We start from the raw sequence: 14,312 nt of genomic DNA, 5'->3' as shown, positions 1-14,312 counted from the left end.
ACAAGGTAGATTAATTTTAATATATTTCAATATTTATAAGAGATGTAATAGATCCACAACTCATTCAAATCATATACCTGAATTAAAGGCATATTGACTCTCACTATGGGCAAGCCTTGTTTTCACCAACTGGTAATATATGATTTCCTTAGTAGTTTGCTTGTTTCTTACAATTAAATTCTGTTATCATGAAAATACTCACACTTGATCAAAATGTGTGACTGGAGTGATATGACAAATATTGTAGCCACACAAAATCTTCACATAATCTTAACACAAAGATTCATATATTAGTATGTATTTTAAGAGGCATTTGTGTGAAGGTCAAAAAACCATGGTTAACTTGTTCCATTTCCTTCTGACCACCAGAGACTGTGCTTTGAACCTGAGTGACATCATTGTAGGACATGTTTCGCTACCCTCTGTATTTAATTGGAAAGAGACCTTCAAATCTGTGTCAGTGGTGTAATGTAGCTATGGAATACTGAGAACATGTTCTGCATTTTAAATCATACAGAGATGGAGATGTAAGATAAGATTAATGAGGCAGGGCGGGAACAGAGCTTAAAACGACTGCTGAGAGCAGGTGATAGATCAGAGAAAATAAAAAGATTAAACGGGGGTAAAAGGCGGTAGTATGGCTGAAGAGGATAAAGAGTATTAGAGATGAATAAGAAGGTTTGGGCTTATGCTTTTTTTGTTTGTATTTTTCAACATTTAAAAACATTTTTTTTAACAATTTCTTGTCATGACACCCCTGTCCAATAGGGGGCGTCCTGCATCTGTATCATTGAGTTGTGATCCTGTTATATGTAAACAAAGAAGCTTCAGCTAGTCAAAGCTACCTGCAGCAACAATCCACTGCACGTAGCTCAACTCTGTTTAGACTGTCTTCACACGGGCTTTTCTCAACTGTGGTGTCCAATTTCGTTCACATGAATAATTAAAAATTGCGTGTTGGTTTTCAAAGTCGACGCTAGCATGAGCTTTACTTGGGTTTATAACGTTAGTTAGCACATAGGCTAATGTTTGGATAACGTTAAGTTAACCTCGTTTCCTCTCATGGCGCTAACAGCTAACGTTAGAGACATTTATCTTGATTTGTTGAACGCTAACAGAGAGCTCCTTCGTTAGGTTAGCCATTAGCAGTGGACCTGAGACCTTCACTGTTGAGTAGTGTCCGCGGTATGACTCTCCTTTCTATTTGATGGGGCTTTTAAGGATCATGATGCCGCCCAAGATTCAGCTTCTGGCTCTGCTGGCGTTTGCAGTGACCGTGCTGTTTATTGAGAACCAGATCCAGAGACTGGAGGAGTCCAGAACCAGACTCGGTAAGACCAAAACAAGAGTGCTGGATTGTGTAAACAGAGGTTATTGCTTGATAATAGTTGGATTTAATGCTGTGTGTACTATACAAACATGTTGGTCAAAGAGTAAATGACCAGTTTAAGATTCATAGGATTTAATGGCACAACATAGAATAGAGTATTCATAAGTGTGTTTTAATTAGTGTATAATCACCTTAAACCAAGAGTCTTTATGTTCCCTTAGAACGAGCAATACATACATACATATATACATAAGGAGCAGGTTTGCTTTTCATTAGGCTAATTTATGCTTCCTCACGTCTTCTCTCCCCCCTGACCCGGAAACCATCTCCCTCCTCTCTCTCTCCCTCTCTCTCTGTCCATCATGGAGGAGAGGAGAGAATGAGGAACCACAGGTGGATCCTCTGTGAATGTTTGTATTTACTAGAGAAGAGCAACCCTTTAATGTAATGTGTTTATTGATTGGTAAGCTGATTTGACAGGGCAGTAAACAGTGGGGTTGCTGTCATAATACAGCAGTTTAGGAAAACTACATTTGGACCAGGAATGAAAGCATCAACAGCAGCTCATCATAAAACATATTGAATCATGCATCAATGAAAAAACTCTTGTAACTTTTTTTATGATTCTTCTTGAGCCAAAAAGCTTCTGCTTTACTCTTTTCCATTTCAAGCACTCTCAGCTACGTCAGGACTATATGACAACTGAGTCTCTATAAAATCATCCTGAGCCTGAAAAGGATGTCAGACTTTCATAAACTTGATAAGCAATATTTGTATTTAAACATATTATGCAGACTGCAGCTGTTTTTATTGCATTCTACATCTGTTCTGTTCTTTCAGTATTTAACATTTTTAGATAGTTGGATGTTGACAGCCAGACACTGCTATGAATCTATAATCAAATGATAAAAATTGGTATACTTATCAGGTGTTTTCCTTCTAGCAATCATTATGTAGAAATGATTAAGTAACAGTTTAAAGTGTTAATGATTGTACATGAATCTTAAGTTTAAACTTGAGGTGCTGTGCCTCCTGAGTAGTTGTCGTCTCATTATAATGACGCTGAAGTAAGCATTTTCACATCTCTTCACTGTGTCTCTCGTACCCTGGCTGGGGGGGATGAGGATGACACTGATGAAAGTGAGAGAAACAAGGAGATACGTTAGTTTGATGAAAAGCAACCCAGGTCATCTTCCACAGAGCCTGCCATGTTACTCCACCATGTTTCTACAGCAGCCCAGAATGGACAAACCAAACACTGTCTCGAGAGATAACCTTTGACGTTTTTCATGGGTTTTGCAGCCATGATAGGTTCTCCTACATGTTTGGTTACAATCTGCAGACTCTCCACAAGATGTCACTAGTTACTACACACTGGTCCTTTAATAGTGCCAAGGAGCACATTAAGCACCAGAACTATGCCAATTTAACCAATAGCTTAAAATTACACTTAATTATAGAGTGGTGATGATCAGTCAGTAAACTAGTCAGTTAGTTATGATCTATTAAATTAATCACCAATATAAGGGTTAGGGATAGGTAATCAATTCATGGCTTTGAGTCGGTTTTGAAGGCAATAGAGTTCAAATTGTCTGATTCCAGTTTCTGGTGTCTTTGGTTTTCTACTGATTTTCAGACTAACTATCTTTTGACTTGACAAAACAAAACTGTTGGGGACATCCTCAAACCTCGATGTTTTCACTTTTCTTTGTAATACTCCTTCATTAACAGTCTCAAGCTCAACACGTCCTGTAAGGCAGGTAAAGATCTATCTTTTAACTAAATGAAAGTTCCCGAAAGAGAACACGTCATTCACTTATTAATCATCTGATTTACGATCAAACCACTCAGTCTGGATTTACTTGCTCCATCTTTGTTTGGCTGAGATGTCACAGTTTGTCCGGGCAAAATGAATCAGTCTTATTAATTTAAACGTGTCATTCAAATTCAAAAAGTGCCTGTCTGCTCAACACCACACCTCAGGCTTGCAGATGCTTCTCACTAACATACAGCCAAGTCCATACAGGTACATTAAGCCCGCTTTACTGCACTGACTCCCAACTCTTAACACCTGGAGGGGTCATTACGTAGCTTCTCTGTTTGGACTCCAGGAAGTGGACATGCACTGTATAGCAGACCTCAAGTGTTTAGGAAGTACTGAATGTCATAAGTAGATTAAAGTGGACTAGTTGGCAAGGAAGGTTATAATTTACTTACAGTGAATATGGCTTCTCTATTTAAATTCATCTCGTGGGTAAGAGCAGGCTGGCTGGGATTTCACTTAAGAGACTGCCAGCTATTCCGCTCCAACTCTGTGATTCAAGCAGCTTTTATAGACTGAAGCGGATGCCTGTAAAAAAAAAACACAAAAAAACAGGATGATGCTAGAAATGAGAGCACTGGACCTTAAGCCTCTATTGACTCATATTCAATATAGTAAACAGAAGAATCAGAATCCACCTTCATTATTTTCAAAGTATTTTTTGTGTTTTACTGATTGAAAATTTGACTTCTATCTTATTTGTACACAGAGGTGGACAGAGTACACAACTTCACTACTTGAGTAAAAGTACAGATACTCATTGTCAAATATTACTCCAATACAAGTAAACGTAGCTTAGTCAAAATATTACTTAAGTAAAAGTACTAAAGTATTTGCTTAAACAATTACTTAAGTAAAAGTATTTAAAAATATCTCAGAAAATACAGGAAAGTAGCTTTATTGTCATTATACAATACACTGATGCGATTCTGCTTTAGACATGTTTATAGCTCAAAAATAAACACATAAAGTCAAGAAGCCTCAGAACACCGTTACATTTCAACACACCTAACCCCTACCTTGGACTCTCTGATACGAATTGTATAAAAAACATGAACAGAAAGTCAACTTAATCATTCAACTGCACTGCAACAGTTGCCATATTTTTAAACAGTTTAAAAATGGCAACTATGATACTACAAGCACATACAATTACGTTTAAAATGTTCATCTGCAATTTAACAAACATTAAGCTAGCTAACGTTAGTAGCTACTTTACTGCGACATACTTCAGGTTGGAAGACAAGTTTTTGTAGGCTGTGATCAGTTTTTGTGACAAAAATCTCAATCATGGGTTTGAGATAAGACCTGCTCGGTGGGAGTTTCTTCATTTCTTTGTATGGCACGACGTAGTACAGGTACGGCAATACGACTAAGACAAACCATATGCAAATCAGAAGAACGTTTATTTTTTCCACTGAAGTTTTGTGGATGTACACATGACTATGCTGTTTCATTTCAGCATTGATACAGACAGGAAATGTGTGGAAACAGAGAGGAATATGACATGGACTAAAGGTCCCCAGTCAGAGACAAAGTGGGGACATTGCAGTGATATGATATGCATCTTAGCCACTCGGCCACCTGAACACCTCAACAACCTGTACTGTAGTACAAAAAAGGCTAATTTTCTATTGTATTGCAATTGAATGGGGCTGAATGATGGGTGGCATAAGGTTTATCAGTGTATGTCTCTATGTAAAGCAAGTTGTCTCTCTCTGTATGTCCTTCATGTATCTCTTCAACCATTTATCCGATTGACTCCACATATGGCAGGGGTATTGTTGGGGAGCAAAGGGAGTGCAGTGTCGAATTTAGTGCAATATGTTTTTTATTAATAAACTATGAAGGGCTGTGCCTACTGACTCCTGTATTTCAAGGAGAGACCAAAGACAAGGTGTGACATGTGTCAGAGAACAGTAGGGAACAAAAACAGAGCTTTAAATCACGAATGGACACTGTGACCCTGTGTCCAGACACAAAACATAGCATTATCAGCATTATCAGCACTTTTAGCAGATCAGCAGGGAGTACCGAGGTCACCCGCCTTCTGGGAGTGCTAACAGCCCAAATACATAATGACTGTGACCATGGTGATTGTGAAGCACCACCACAGACAAAGCACAAATCTTTGGAGCAAAAATACCTACTCAAATCCAAACTGAAGGCACAGAAAATGGGAATGATCTAGTAGCCCAATATGATCAATCCACCTTATTTTAAGATGCACATTAATCTATTTCTACTTGAAATGAGAACATGTATTTACTATTAGAGTAATTAACCTGTTATTTGTATCATTTGTGTGTAATAGAATGGTGTATTAATTTTTCTATGCGGTGAAGCAGCAGCTGGAGGCCAATCAATCAGCCCAGTCTGAACAGGCACTTAATAAAACTCAGACACATCAGACATGCCTTAAGACTGAAGAATAAATCAAGTAAGGTAGTTTGATAGGAACATAAGTACAAGACGTCCTGCCTGCCTGTCACTCACTGCTGCGATGACTGTCATTGACAAAGAAAGACTCTCATTTGAAGTACAGCCTGTACTCTATATTCTCTCTTTGCTTGCTGGAGTTTTAAAGAGCATTTCAGCTAAAGAAATAAGAGAAAGGAGTTCACATTATACTGATTGTAGTTTAAAGAGGAAGATAATTTGCGTTTAATCTTAAAATAGCGAGCAGTGAGTAACCATATGCACATTTACTGCATGATGTCTGTGCAGATGAGGGTAATTATAAAGGCCAAGAGACCACCCATCTGCCTTACAGACGCAGAGCAGCAAACATCCCCGCAGACACGTGGCCACGCTCTCGCTTCACGATGTCAGACACCTGCCTGCATTACACCGAGCAACACGCCGCCTGCCCAAATGACACTCACAAGGCCATCTCAGTAATTGGCTTTTAATTAACATTGCAGAGAGGAAAGAAAAAAAACAAAAACACTTTTAATTATGCTTCCTGTCAATATTCTCATCAAAAGCTTAATTACTTGTTTCGATGTTATTGTGTTTTCAAGGACTGTGTTGTTTTCCCTTAATTAAGGCGTGTTAACAAGCCTCGCTGGCCTTCATTTTAAAACCACTTGTTCATTTATACAATAGATGTACCTTTGTCTTTCCTTGTTGTTGTGGTGGCGGCTTCACGCCTACTGTGCGCCTTTCTCCGTGGATGAGAATAGCAATAAGCATCAGTTTACGAAATCCAGGCAGCAGAGAAATCCAGCCAGTGTACAAGACAAAAAGTGTTTTAAAAGCCAAGTTCATGATGACCACAAGCGTGAAATTTAACAACTAAATTGATTCAGCTTTAAAACATTTGGAAACAGCCGAAAGTTTGGTATATTTGTCTGATCAGTGACGTTTAATATCATGTTTCCTCTCTGTTCAGAACGTACTATAGCCAGACACGAGGTGGCAGAGGTGGAGCATCGTCACAATGAAGAGATCATGGGGGAGTTATCACCACTGGCAGAAAAAGACGACATGGTCATCATCTACAACAGAGTGCCCAAAACAGCCAGCACCTCCTTCACTAACATCGCCTACGACCTGTGTGGGAAGAACCGTTTCCACGTCCTGCACATCAATACGACCAAAAACAACCCCGTCATGTCTTTACAGGACCAGGTAAGACCACAGACTGTTATCTTAAGGTTGTCAAAATTCCATATAGAACATGAAAGCAGCATTATTAACTGCAGATACTTAACTCTTCATACAGTTGGTCTTCTAAAGTTTTTGCTAGACAGAAACTTGACTCCACCAAACATTTCGAAATAGGAGCACGTCTCCATCCTAATACTAATAATACTGCACTTAATACAACAGAGAAGCAAAGACAGAAGAGTCCTTGGTCGGCATAACGAATGCTCAGCTTACGACAGGCTTGTGGCCACTTTGATCATCAGCAACTGAAGATCTGGAATTAAAAATAGGCCATTGTTGTGGCTGCTTCCACACTGGTTGTAACATGAAACATTTTCACATGAATGTGGCTTTAATACTCTTTTGCTTTTGAGTCCCATCTTACCTCACATCTGTGTAATGTAAAAGTTCACCAGCAGTGTTTGTTAGTTAATTCTGTTACTGTTCTATTTCTGCAACCATCTGGAATAGCATCTGCCAGTGTAATGTAGAATACCATGCAGGATGAGACAAACGGTCACAGAATAGCTGACTCTTGTCGGTGCTATCAGAGTGCCACCTTTTTTTCTTCCTTATCCCAGTCCTATTCATTGAAGGTCAGGTGTTCAAGGTTCAGTGTAGAGTTCAAGTACATTAGATGAATGATGGACAGTATGAGCAATATGGCAAAATAATTACACCATGATTTTTTTTTTCATAGAAACATCATGATCCACGGTTTTACCGCAATTCATTTTTCATGTTTTTAAAGACTATTTTGCAACTTACTGAACCCTTAAGATTCAGTTGTTGTGTGTGTGTGTGTGTGTGTGTGTGTGTGTGTGTGTGTGTGTGTGTGTGTGTGTGTGTGTGTGTGTGTGTATATACAGTATCTCATATATAAAAGATATAATAAAATATTTGCAAAAAAGTGAGGGGTGTACTCACTTTTGTGAGATACTGTATGTGTGTGTGTGTGTGTGTGTATGTTCTTCCAGGATGCTCGAGAAATAATAGGCAATCAGTCCTTTCCAAACTGGCATGTTTTTAACGAGTACTGCGCTAGTGTTATGTTAAATTATTCTATTTTTGGTTTAGGTTTTATTCATAATGTGAATTTGGTATGTTCATTTTGTAAATAGTATTTAATTCTATATATATATATTTAGGTATATTTTAATCTGTTAAAAGAGATCAAACTTGCCTCAGTTGAACCTCATTTTGTGCTTAGTATCGTTTCAGCATCAGTATCGGAAAAATCTCAAACGATACCCAACCCTAGAATAAAAGCCTTCTACTTTAAAAACTCTGCACATCGATCACTCTGCACACTAAAGCATCCAACTAAAGTAACAAGAAGCAAAACACATTTTTGAGTGAAGGGGAAATTTGAACTCATTGGTATTTTTTTTCTTTTTTTTCATTTCAAATTCAAAGCGCTTGAGGAGTAAAACAACACGATGAAAAACACATCAATGTCTCAACACTTTCAAACTGCACTGTAGATAGAGAGAAATTAAACTGAAAGTTTTTGGCACTATCTGTGTTCAGCATCTTTGCTGCCACAATTAACAGAATGATAATTATGATATTTAGTTGTAGAAATGTTTACCAAGAATCAGTGTTGGCTCGCTGTAGTCAGATCATTTTTGCTCTTTGATCAATAGGATGAAACATTTCAGCTCTCTTGGTGAATGTTTAGGAAACTATAACAGTAAAATCTAGTTACAGCTGTTGTTAGTCAGTACTTAGTATCTTTCTCCTGCATGTTTAAAAGCCGCTGTTAACCTGGGTGCATTCATATTGCTGTCAGTGCAGCTCAGGACACATAGTGTAAATGCCCCAAAGCTACGCTAGTGTTATTTTTATCCGCTACCGCCAAGGTAATATCCTGTCTGCCATCTCACAACAGGCTGCCGCCCCAACCCCCAATCCTCAACCCCCACCTCGCTAACAGTCTGTTTCCATCGCACACAATGAAACAGAGACGAGGGGAAAGAGTCAGTCTGCCGCCACATCAGAGCCCAACTTCATTTTATAGCAGGAACATTCAAATTTGTATCCAATAATAGCATCTAGCTTAGCCAAAAATGGCGATTATGTTTTGAATTTGTCATATTTTTACTCCGTCAAAACCGCAGAGTGTGTGTCAAAGATAACAGTAATAAATGGAGGTGCTGTGCTATGCTGTTGAAAGCCTATTTAAAGCCAGAAGGTAGTGGATGGAAAATGGTTCCATTTGAGGCACATGTATGTGAAGCATCACGCAGCTGTTGAAACACTTCATTTCCATCGAACAACTGCAGCATAAAAACCTACGTAAATTTAAAGTGGTGTGATTTTAGTTTTATACTTTACAGCTTCCTTTCGCACACCGTCCACGTAATGGGCTTGAAAATGGGAAGAGTCAATGGAAGTCATTTAAGGAACATTTTCATATCCTCATCCAAAACGTCTTCTACTTAGTTCTGTGAGCTTTGCTAGTACAGGTGTTTCATGTTGGACTCATCGAACTCTGTAAAAACCTGTGTAAATTGCACGTTTCAACCTGATGAAAACCAGCTCGTGAGGAGGAGGAAATGATTATATTCAACAGTCCTAAAATAGTAAAAAATAATCATTTCACACCACGGATCTTTAAGTCCTGCTGCCAGAAATCAGTGCCAGCGGTCGTATTAGGAAACAATATAAATAAATATACAACTTTTCATGGCATGTTATCGCAGGAGTCAGTGAGAATTTTACTAACAGCTGCAGAATTGTAGAAGTTGTCAGGCCAATAAAATACAATTAAAAAAGAAGCTGTCAAACACCTGTAAATGGAAGTTTAGCTTTAGGCAATTTCGTTAGCATACTAAAATTCATTGAGATGAAGTCATTATAATTATTAAAGGTTCCCAGTGGAATTGTTTGATAAACAAATGTTAAACACATTTCTCTCTTGCCATAAAATGCTAGACGTCCCTGTAAACCACATGTACATGCCACTTAACAATACAACTGTACAAAGGGTTTTCATGAGGCTTGACTCTTCTTTAACTTCTCAGTGTTTTCTGTTGTCGCTGTGTTTTTCCATTTACCTGACTTTCCCTGCTGCTCCATAATTAGTCCCCATTATCTTTGACTACAGGTGCGCTTTGTCAGAAATGTCACCTCCTGGAGAGAGATGAAGCCCGGCTTCTACCACGGCCACGTAGCTTATCTGGACTTCTCAAAGTAAGGCCCCTTCATTTCCTGTAACACCATTAATATCCAGATGAGTTACAAACAGTTAACAAAGCAGATAAAGGGGGAGGTCATGTATTGATTGCTAATGTGTGCTTTAGTGTTGATTAATAGCATTGTTGTCCTTATCTCCCCCCTGACACTATCGTTTCAGTGATCGCAGGTAATTATCCTAATGGTGGAAGTGTTCTTCAATGAGGGAGATTCTGTTAACTTGCAGTCTGTCTCTCCTTGATGCCGCCACTGTTTATCCTGATGGAAAAGTTGATACTTTAAACACACAATGAACTGAGCGCACGAAGGCAGCTGCTACATGGCCTCATGTCATTTTGACTTTCAACCAGTGTAGTAGTAGTACAACCCTAACCCTTTTGATGTACTGTATCTTATAGCTCATTTTCATCTGCAGTCCCTCCAGTGGGTCAATATTAAAACGTATAACAGCACAATAACAAAGCAGAAAGCACAAAGGATATTTACAAAATACAAAGCTTCACTCAATTGTACATCACATACCATGTAGAGCCAGTGGTTACAGAGCAGTTCTAGCAGATATTTTAATTTGTGTGTTCACTTCAAATATTTGAATCAAACTTTTTCTATGTGTTTTTAGATATGGAGTAAAGGCTAAGCCAATGTACATAAATGTGGTACGGGACCCCATAGAGCGTCTGGTGTCATACTACTACTTCTTAAGATTCGGAGATGACTACAGGCCCGGCCTCAAACGAAGAAAACAAGGGGACAAAAAGGTCTTCCTTCATTTATCCTTCATATTTAGTTTCAAGGCCTGATGCCTGTTGCCACATTGATTTATGATAACAAGTGTTTCTATTTTGCCTTCCAGACTTTTGATGAGTGCGTCTCATCCGGAGGCTCTGACTGTGCTCCAGAGAAGCTCTGGCTGCAGATCCCCTTCTTCTGCGGCCACCATTCAGAGTGCTGGTGAGTAGGCTGCACCCGCCTCGCATGTGTCAACAGCCTGCCCACTGACCCATCACAGTACACAAGACATTTCTATAGATGCACTGTGCACCATGTTAATTATGTCAGAAATAGAAGAAACACTTTTTGCACTCTGAGTGAGTATTAAGTCTCAGAGAGAGATCATAACTGTAAAGAAGACTTACTGCATATACATACATGTTATGTTATCTTTTTATTAGATAAAAAAGTCTACAGGTTTGATTGAGCTCAACATGCAACATTTCAGAATGTATCAGATAGACCTTTTTTTTTTACCAGAGAATCTGTAGTTTTTCCTCTTTGCTTTGTCAATAGAAAAGCCTCATCTTACTTTTTAATAGTTTGTTCATCATGTGACAAGAAACATCAAAATGTCCATCATGGTTGATTATCCATGAATGATGATTTTCCATACTCAATCTAGACAACTTATACATGTTAAACATGCCAAGCATATTTTAAAAAGCCTACAATAATTCCCAATTTTTATAGCCTTTCTTTGAACAATTAGGAAATTAAAACTTGACCCAGCTTCTTAGTCTGTTCTAGTTTTGTGATAATGTTATATATGTATATTTCATCCCACTTAATATCACTTTTCACCACCTCTCTGATCCAACTTTTCTACAAGTTTTGCCTTTCTATCTCTGCCCTGGTTGTAATGATTTTGTGTGTGATTAGCGTGTAATTTAGAACTGCCTCATTCATATGAACACTCTTTGAGCTGGATTTGAAAGCTGAGAGTAACTGAGCTGAGTTGATAAGCAGCTTAATGATAGCAGATAACCAGGATCAGCATTGTTAGGCTTGGCGAGGTTACTCAAAGAGAGTCAGACTAAGGGTGTTTCCAAACCTTTAGTTTGTTTGCACCGCTGCAGATCAGTGGATGAGTTGGTAAACTTGGTGAGTTTTCCTCTTGGTTTGGTTTCTTTTAATACAGGCAAAAATCCAAGAAAACCAAAATGCAAGTCGTGAGAATGTTCATTCTGCTCATTGATCAGCTGTGTTTGGAGCGGGAGGAAGAACATAAACACAGGAACCACATCCTCAAAAAATGTACACTATGTGTTTAGGTACAGTTGTTTTGGTCTGCATCAGAGAACAAATTCAAATCAACAAAATCAGCAAGGTGGAAACCAACCAGTGTCCAGTCCCAGCATGACTGACTGAACAGTTAGAGGTTTGAAAATACCCCAAGTGGAACTTCCTCCAGGTTACAGACCCTGGGATTGACACAGTAGACGACCAAATGATCCCAGATTTATTCAATTATGTTATGTGCTGTCTTACGTGCAGGAATGTGGGCAGTAGATGGGCTCTGGAAAAGGCCAAGTACAACCTGGTGAATGAGTACCTGCTGGTTGGAGTAACCGAGGAGCTGGAAGACTTCATCATGATCCTGGAGGCGGCGCTCCCACGCTTTTTCAAAGGAGCCACAGACCTCTATAGAACAGGTACAAACACAAACCACATCAGCCACATCACCTCACAGCCTCCACTCTGCCACTCCAAAAATGTTTATTGAATATTTCGTTTCCAGCTGTGCTCCTCTACCAATCAGCAGTAACCCTTTGTTGCTCAGACCGACAGACTCATTCGACCTTTTTTGTTTTTTTCTACAGGAAAGAAATCCCATCTGCGGAAGACCACCGAGAAGAAGCCCCTCACCAAAGAGACAATCGCCAAACTGCAGCAGTCCAACATCTGGAAAATCGAAAATGAGTTTTATGAGTTTGCACTTGAACAGTTTCAGTTTGTACGTGCCCACGCTGTCAGGGAAAAGGATGGAGAACTTTATGTACTGGCCCAGAGCTTCTTCTATGAAAAGATCTACCCCAAAGTGAACTAAAAGTGTAGCCAGAAAAAGAGGGACAAGGGGCTGCACAGAGACTCTATAAGAAGTCAAATACACTGGGAGGAAAAGAGAAAAACCAAGTGATGTTCATGTTGGTGAATGCTGGATTCATTTCTGGGATTCAAATGTTAACCAACCTTGTTATGATACAGAAAAGGCCCTTTCAGACTGTACAGTGGTATTTCTACTGGGAGTGTGTCTATTTTTTTTAAAAATGCTATTGCAGCTGTTGAGAAAACTTAACACGGATAAACCGTCAGTCTGAACTGTGAGAAAGAATTCCTGTCTAGAGCGGAGCGAAATAGTCGGTGAATGTGGTACATATCAAAACCCAAACATGAGCAGCGGTCCATTTTATCTACTATAACAAGGTCATGTGTTTGGTATTTGGGTGGAACCTTGAGATAAAAAACACCAACCTCGACTAGTTTGAAGTTTTTCTATCCGCTGATAGATCAGAAAAGAATCTCATCTAATTGAACGTTGAAAACTGAGCGCCTATTTCTTTCTTTCTTTTTTTTGCACACTACATTTTAGGTGCGTCAGTACGTTTACAAATACAGATAATATAACTGTTAAAAAACAAGAAAAAAATCAATGCTGCATTTACACACTCTGTATTGACATGCTGCGAACATGATACATTTTTTGGACCAAATGGTAGCAAAAGAAAATGGAACGAACCATTGCATCCTTTTGGTGCGTGACTAGTACTTTTTTATCCCTCTGAGATGTTCTCAATTTTTACATGTTACCGCATCGAATCAGTATTTTATCACAGAGAAATGATGATGTAAATCTTTGATATAACGGGACAGCTGCTGTTTTTTAGCTTATGAATGGACCACAGCTGGAGCAGGGTAAAGGTATTAATCAAAGATTAACAGAATGTCTGAACACAGGGTTAAACAATGGACAATGCACAGGACCATTTGCAACAGAAAGAGAAAGGGAGTGAGAGGTAGAACTGATAGTGCCTTTATTAAGACTATTTTTGTTGTTTGTTTGGGGGTTGTTTTGTTTTTTTTTGTTATGCAATTTCCAGTTATTTTACAATCATGTTTCCTCTTGTTTTGTGTATTCTTATGAACCACAGTTTCTATTTTAGTTTTTTCATACTTATCACATTAACAGCCTAAACATAAATACTCAACTGCAAATGTCTTGACTCATTTTATTCTTACTGTATTTACAACAAGTTATTTGTCTCATATGGCTCATGATGGCATTGATAGGCAGGAGGTGGCTTGACACATTGATGCCATGCATTACTTTACAGAGAGAAAGCACTTTTGAATCCTGCAGTGTTGTTTTTAAAGGGGGCCCTCAGACAGCCATCACTTAAGATGGAAAATCTCCTCGTGAGTTTAAATACTGCTAGCTGCCAGTTGGTAACGCAGAATTTCTGTTAACCAGACTAAAAATCTCCAGTCATGCTATCATGAATGTGTAGTCTGATGTTGAGGTAGGTTTACCATGTTTAC

The 14,312-nt window shown here is 38.8% G+C and overlaps 1 protein-coding gene across 1 annotated transcript; it reads left to right on the top strand.

Moving 5' to 3' along the window:
* The first annotated feature begins 680 nt into the window (after positions 1-680).
* hs2st1b (heparan sulfate 2-O-sulfotransferase 1b) lies at positions 681-13,982 on the top strand. Its single transcript, XM_053322593.1, has 7 exons — positions 681-1,331; positions 6,547-6,785; positions 9,913-9,998; positions 10,621-10,759; positions 10,855-10,952; positions 12,270-12,427; positions 12,596-13,982. The coding sequence occupies exons 1-7, from the start codon at positions 1,208-1,210 to the stop codon at positions 12,820-12,822; spliced, it is 1,071 nt and encodes a 356-aa protein (XP_053178568.1). The 5' UTR covers positions 681-1,207; the 3' UTR covers positions 12,823-13,982.
* Positions 13,983-14,312: the final 330 nt, after the last annotated feature.

The sequence above is a fragment of the Scomber japonicus genome, chromosome 7 (genome assembly GCF_027409825.1).
Source record: "Scomber japonicus isolate fScoJap1 chromosome 7, fScoJap1.pri, whole genome shotgun sequence".
Classification (NCBI taxonomy): Eukaryota; Metazoa; Chordata; class Actinopteri; order Scombriformes; family Scombridae; genus Scomber; species Scomber japonicus.
Note: the sequence above shows the minus strand (reverse complement) of the source record. Positions and strands in the feature narration are given on the sequence as shown.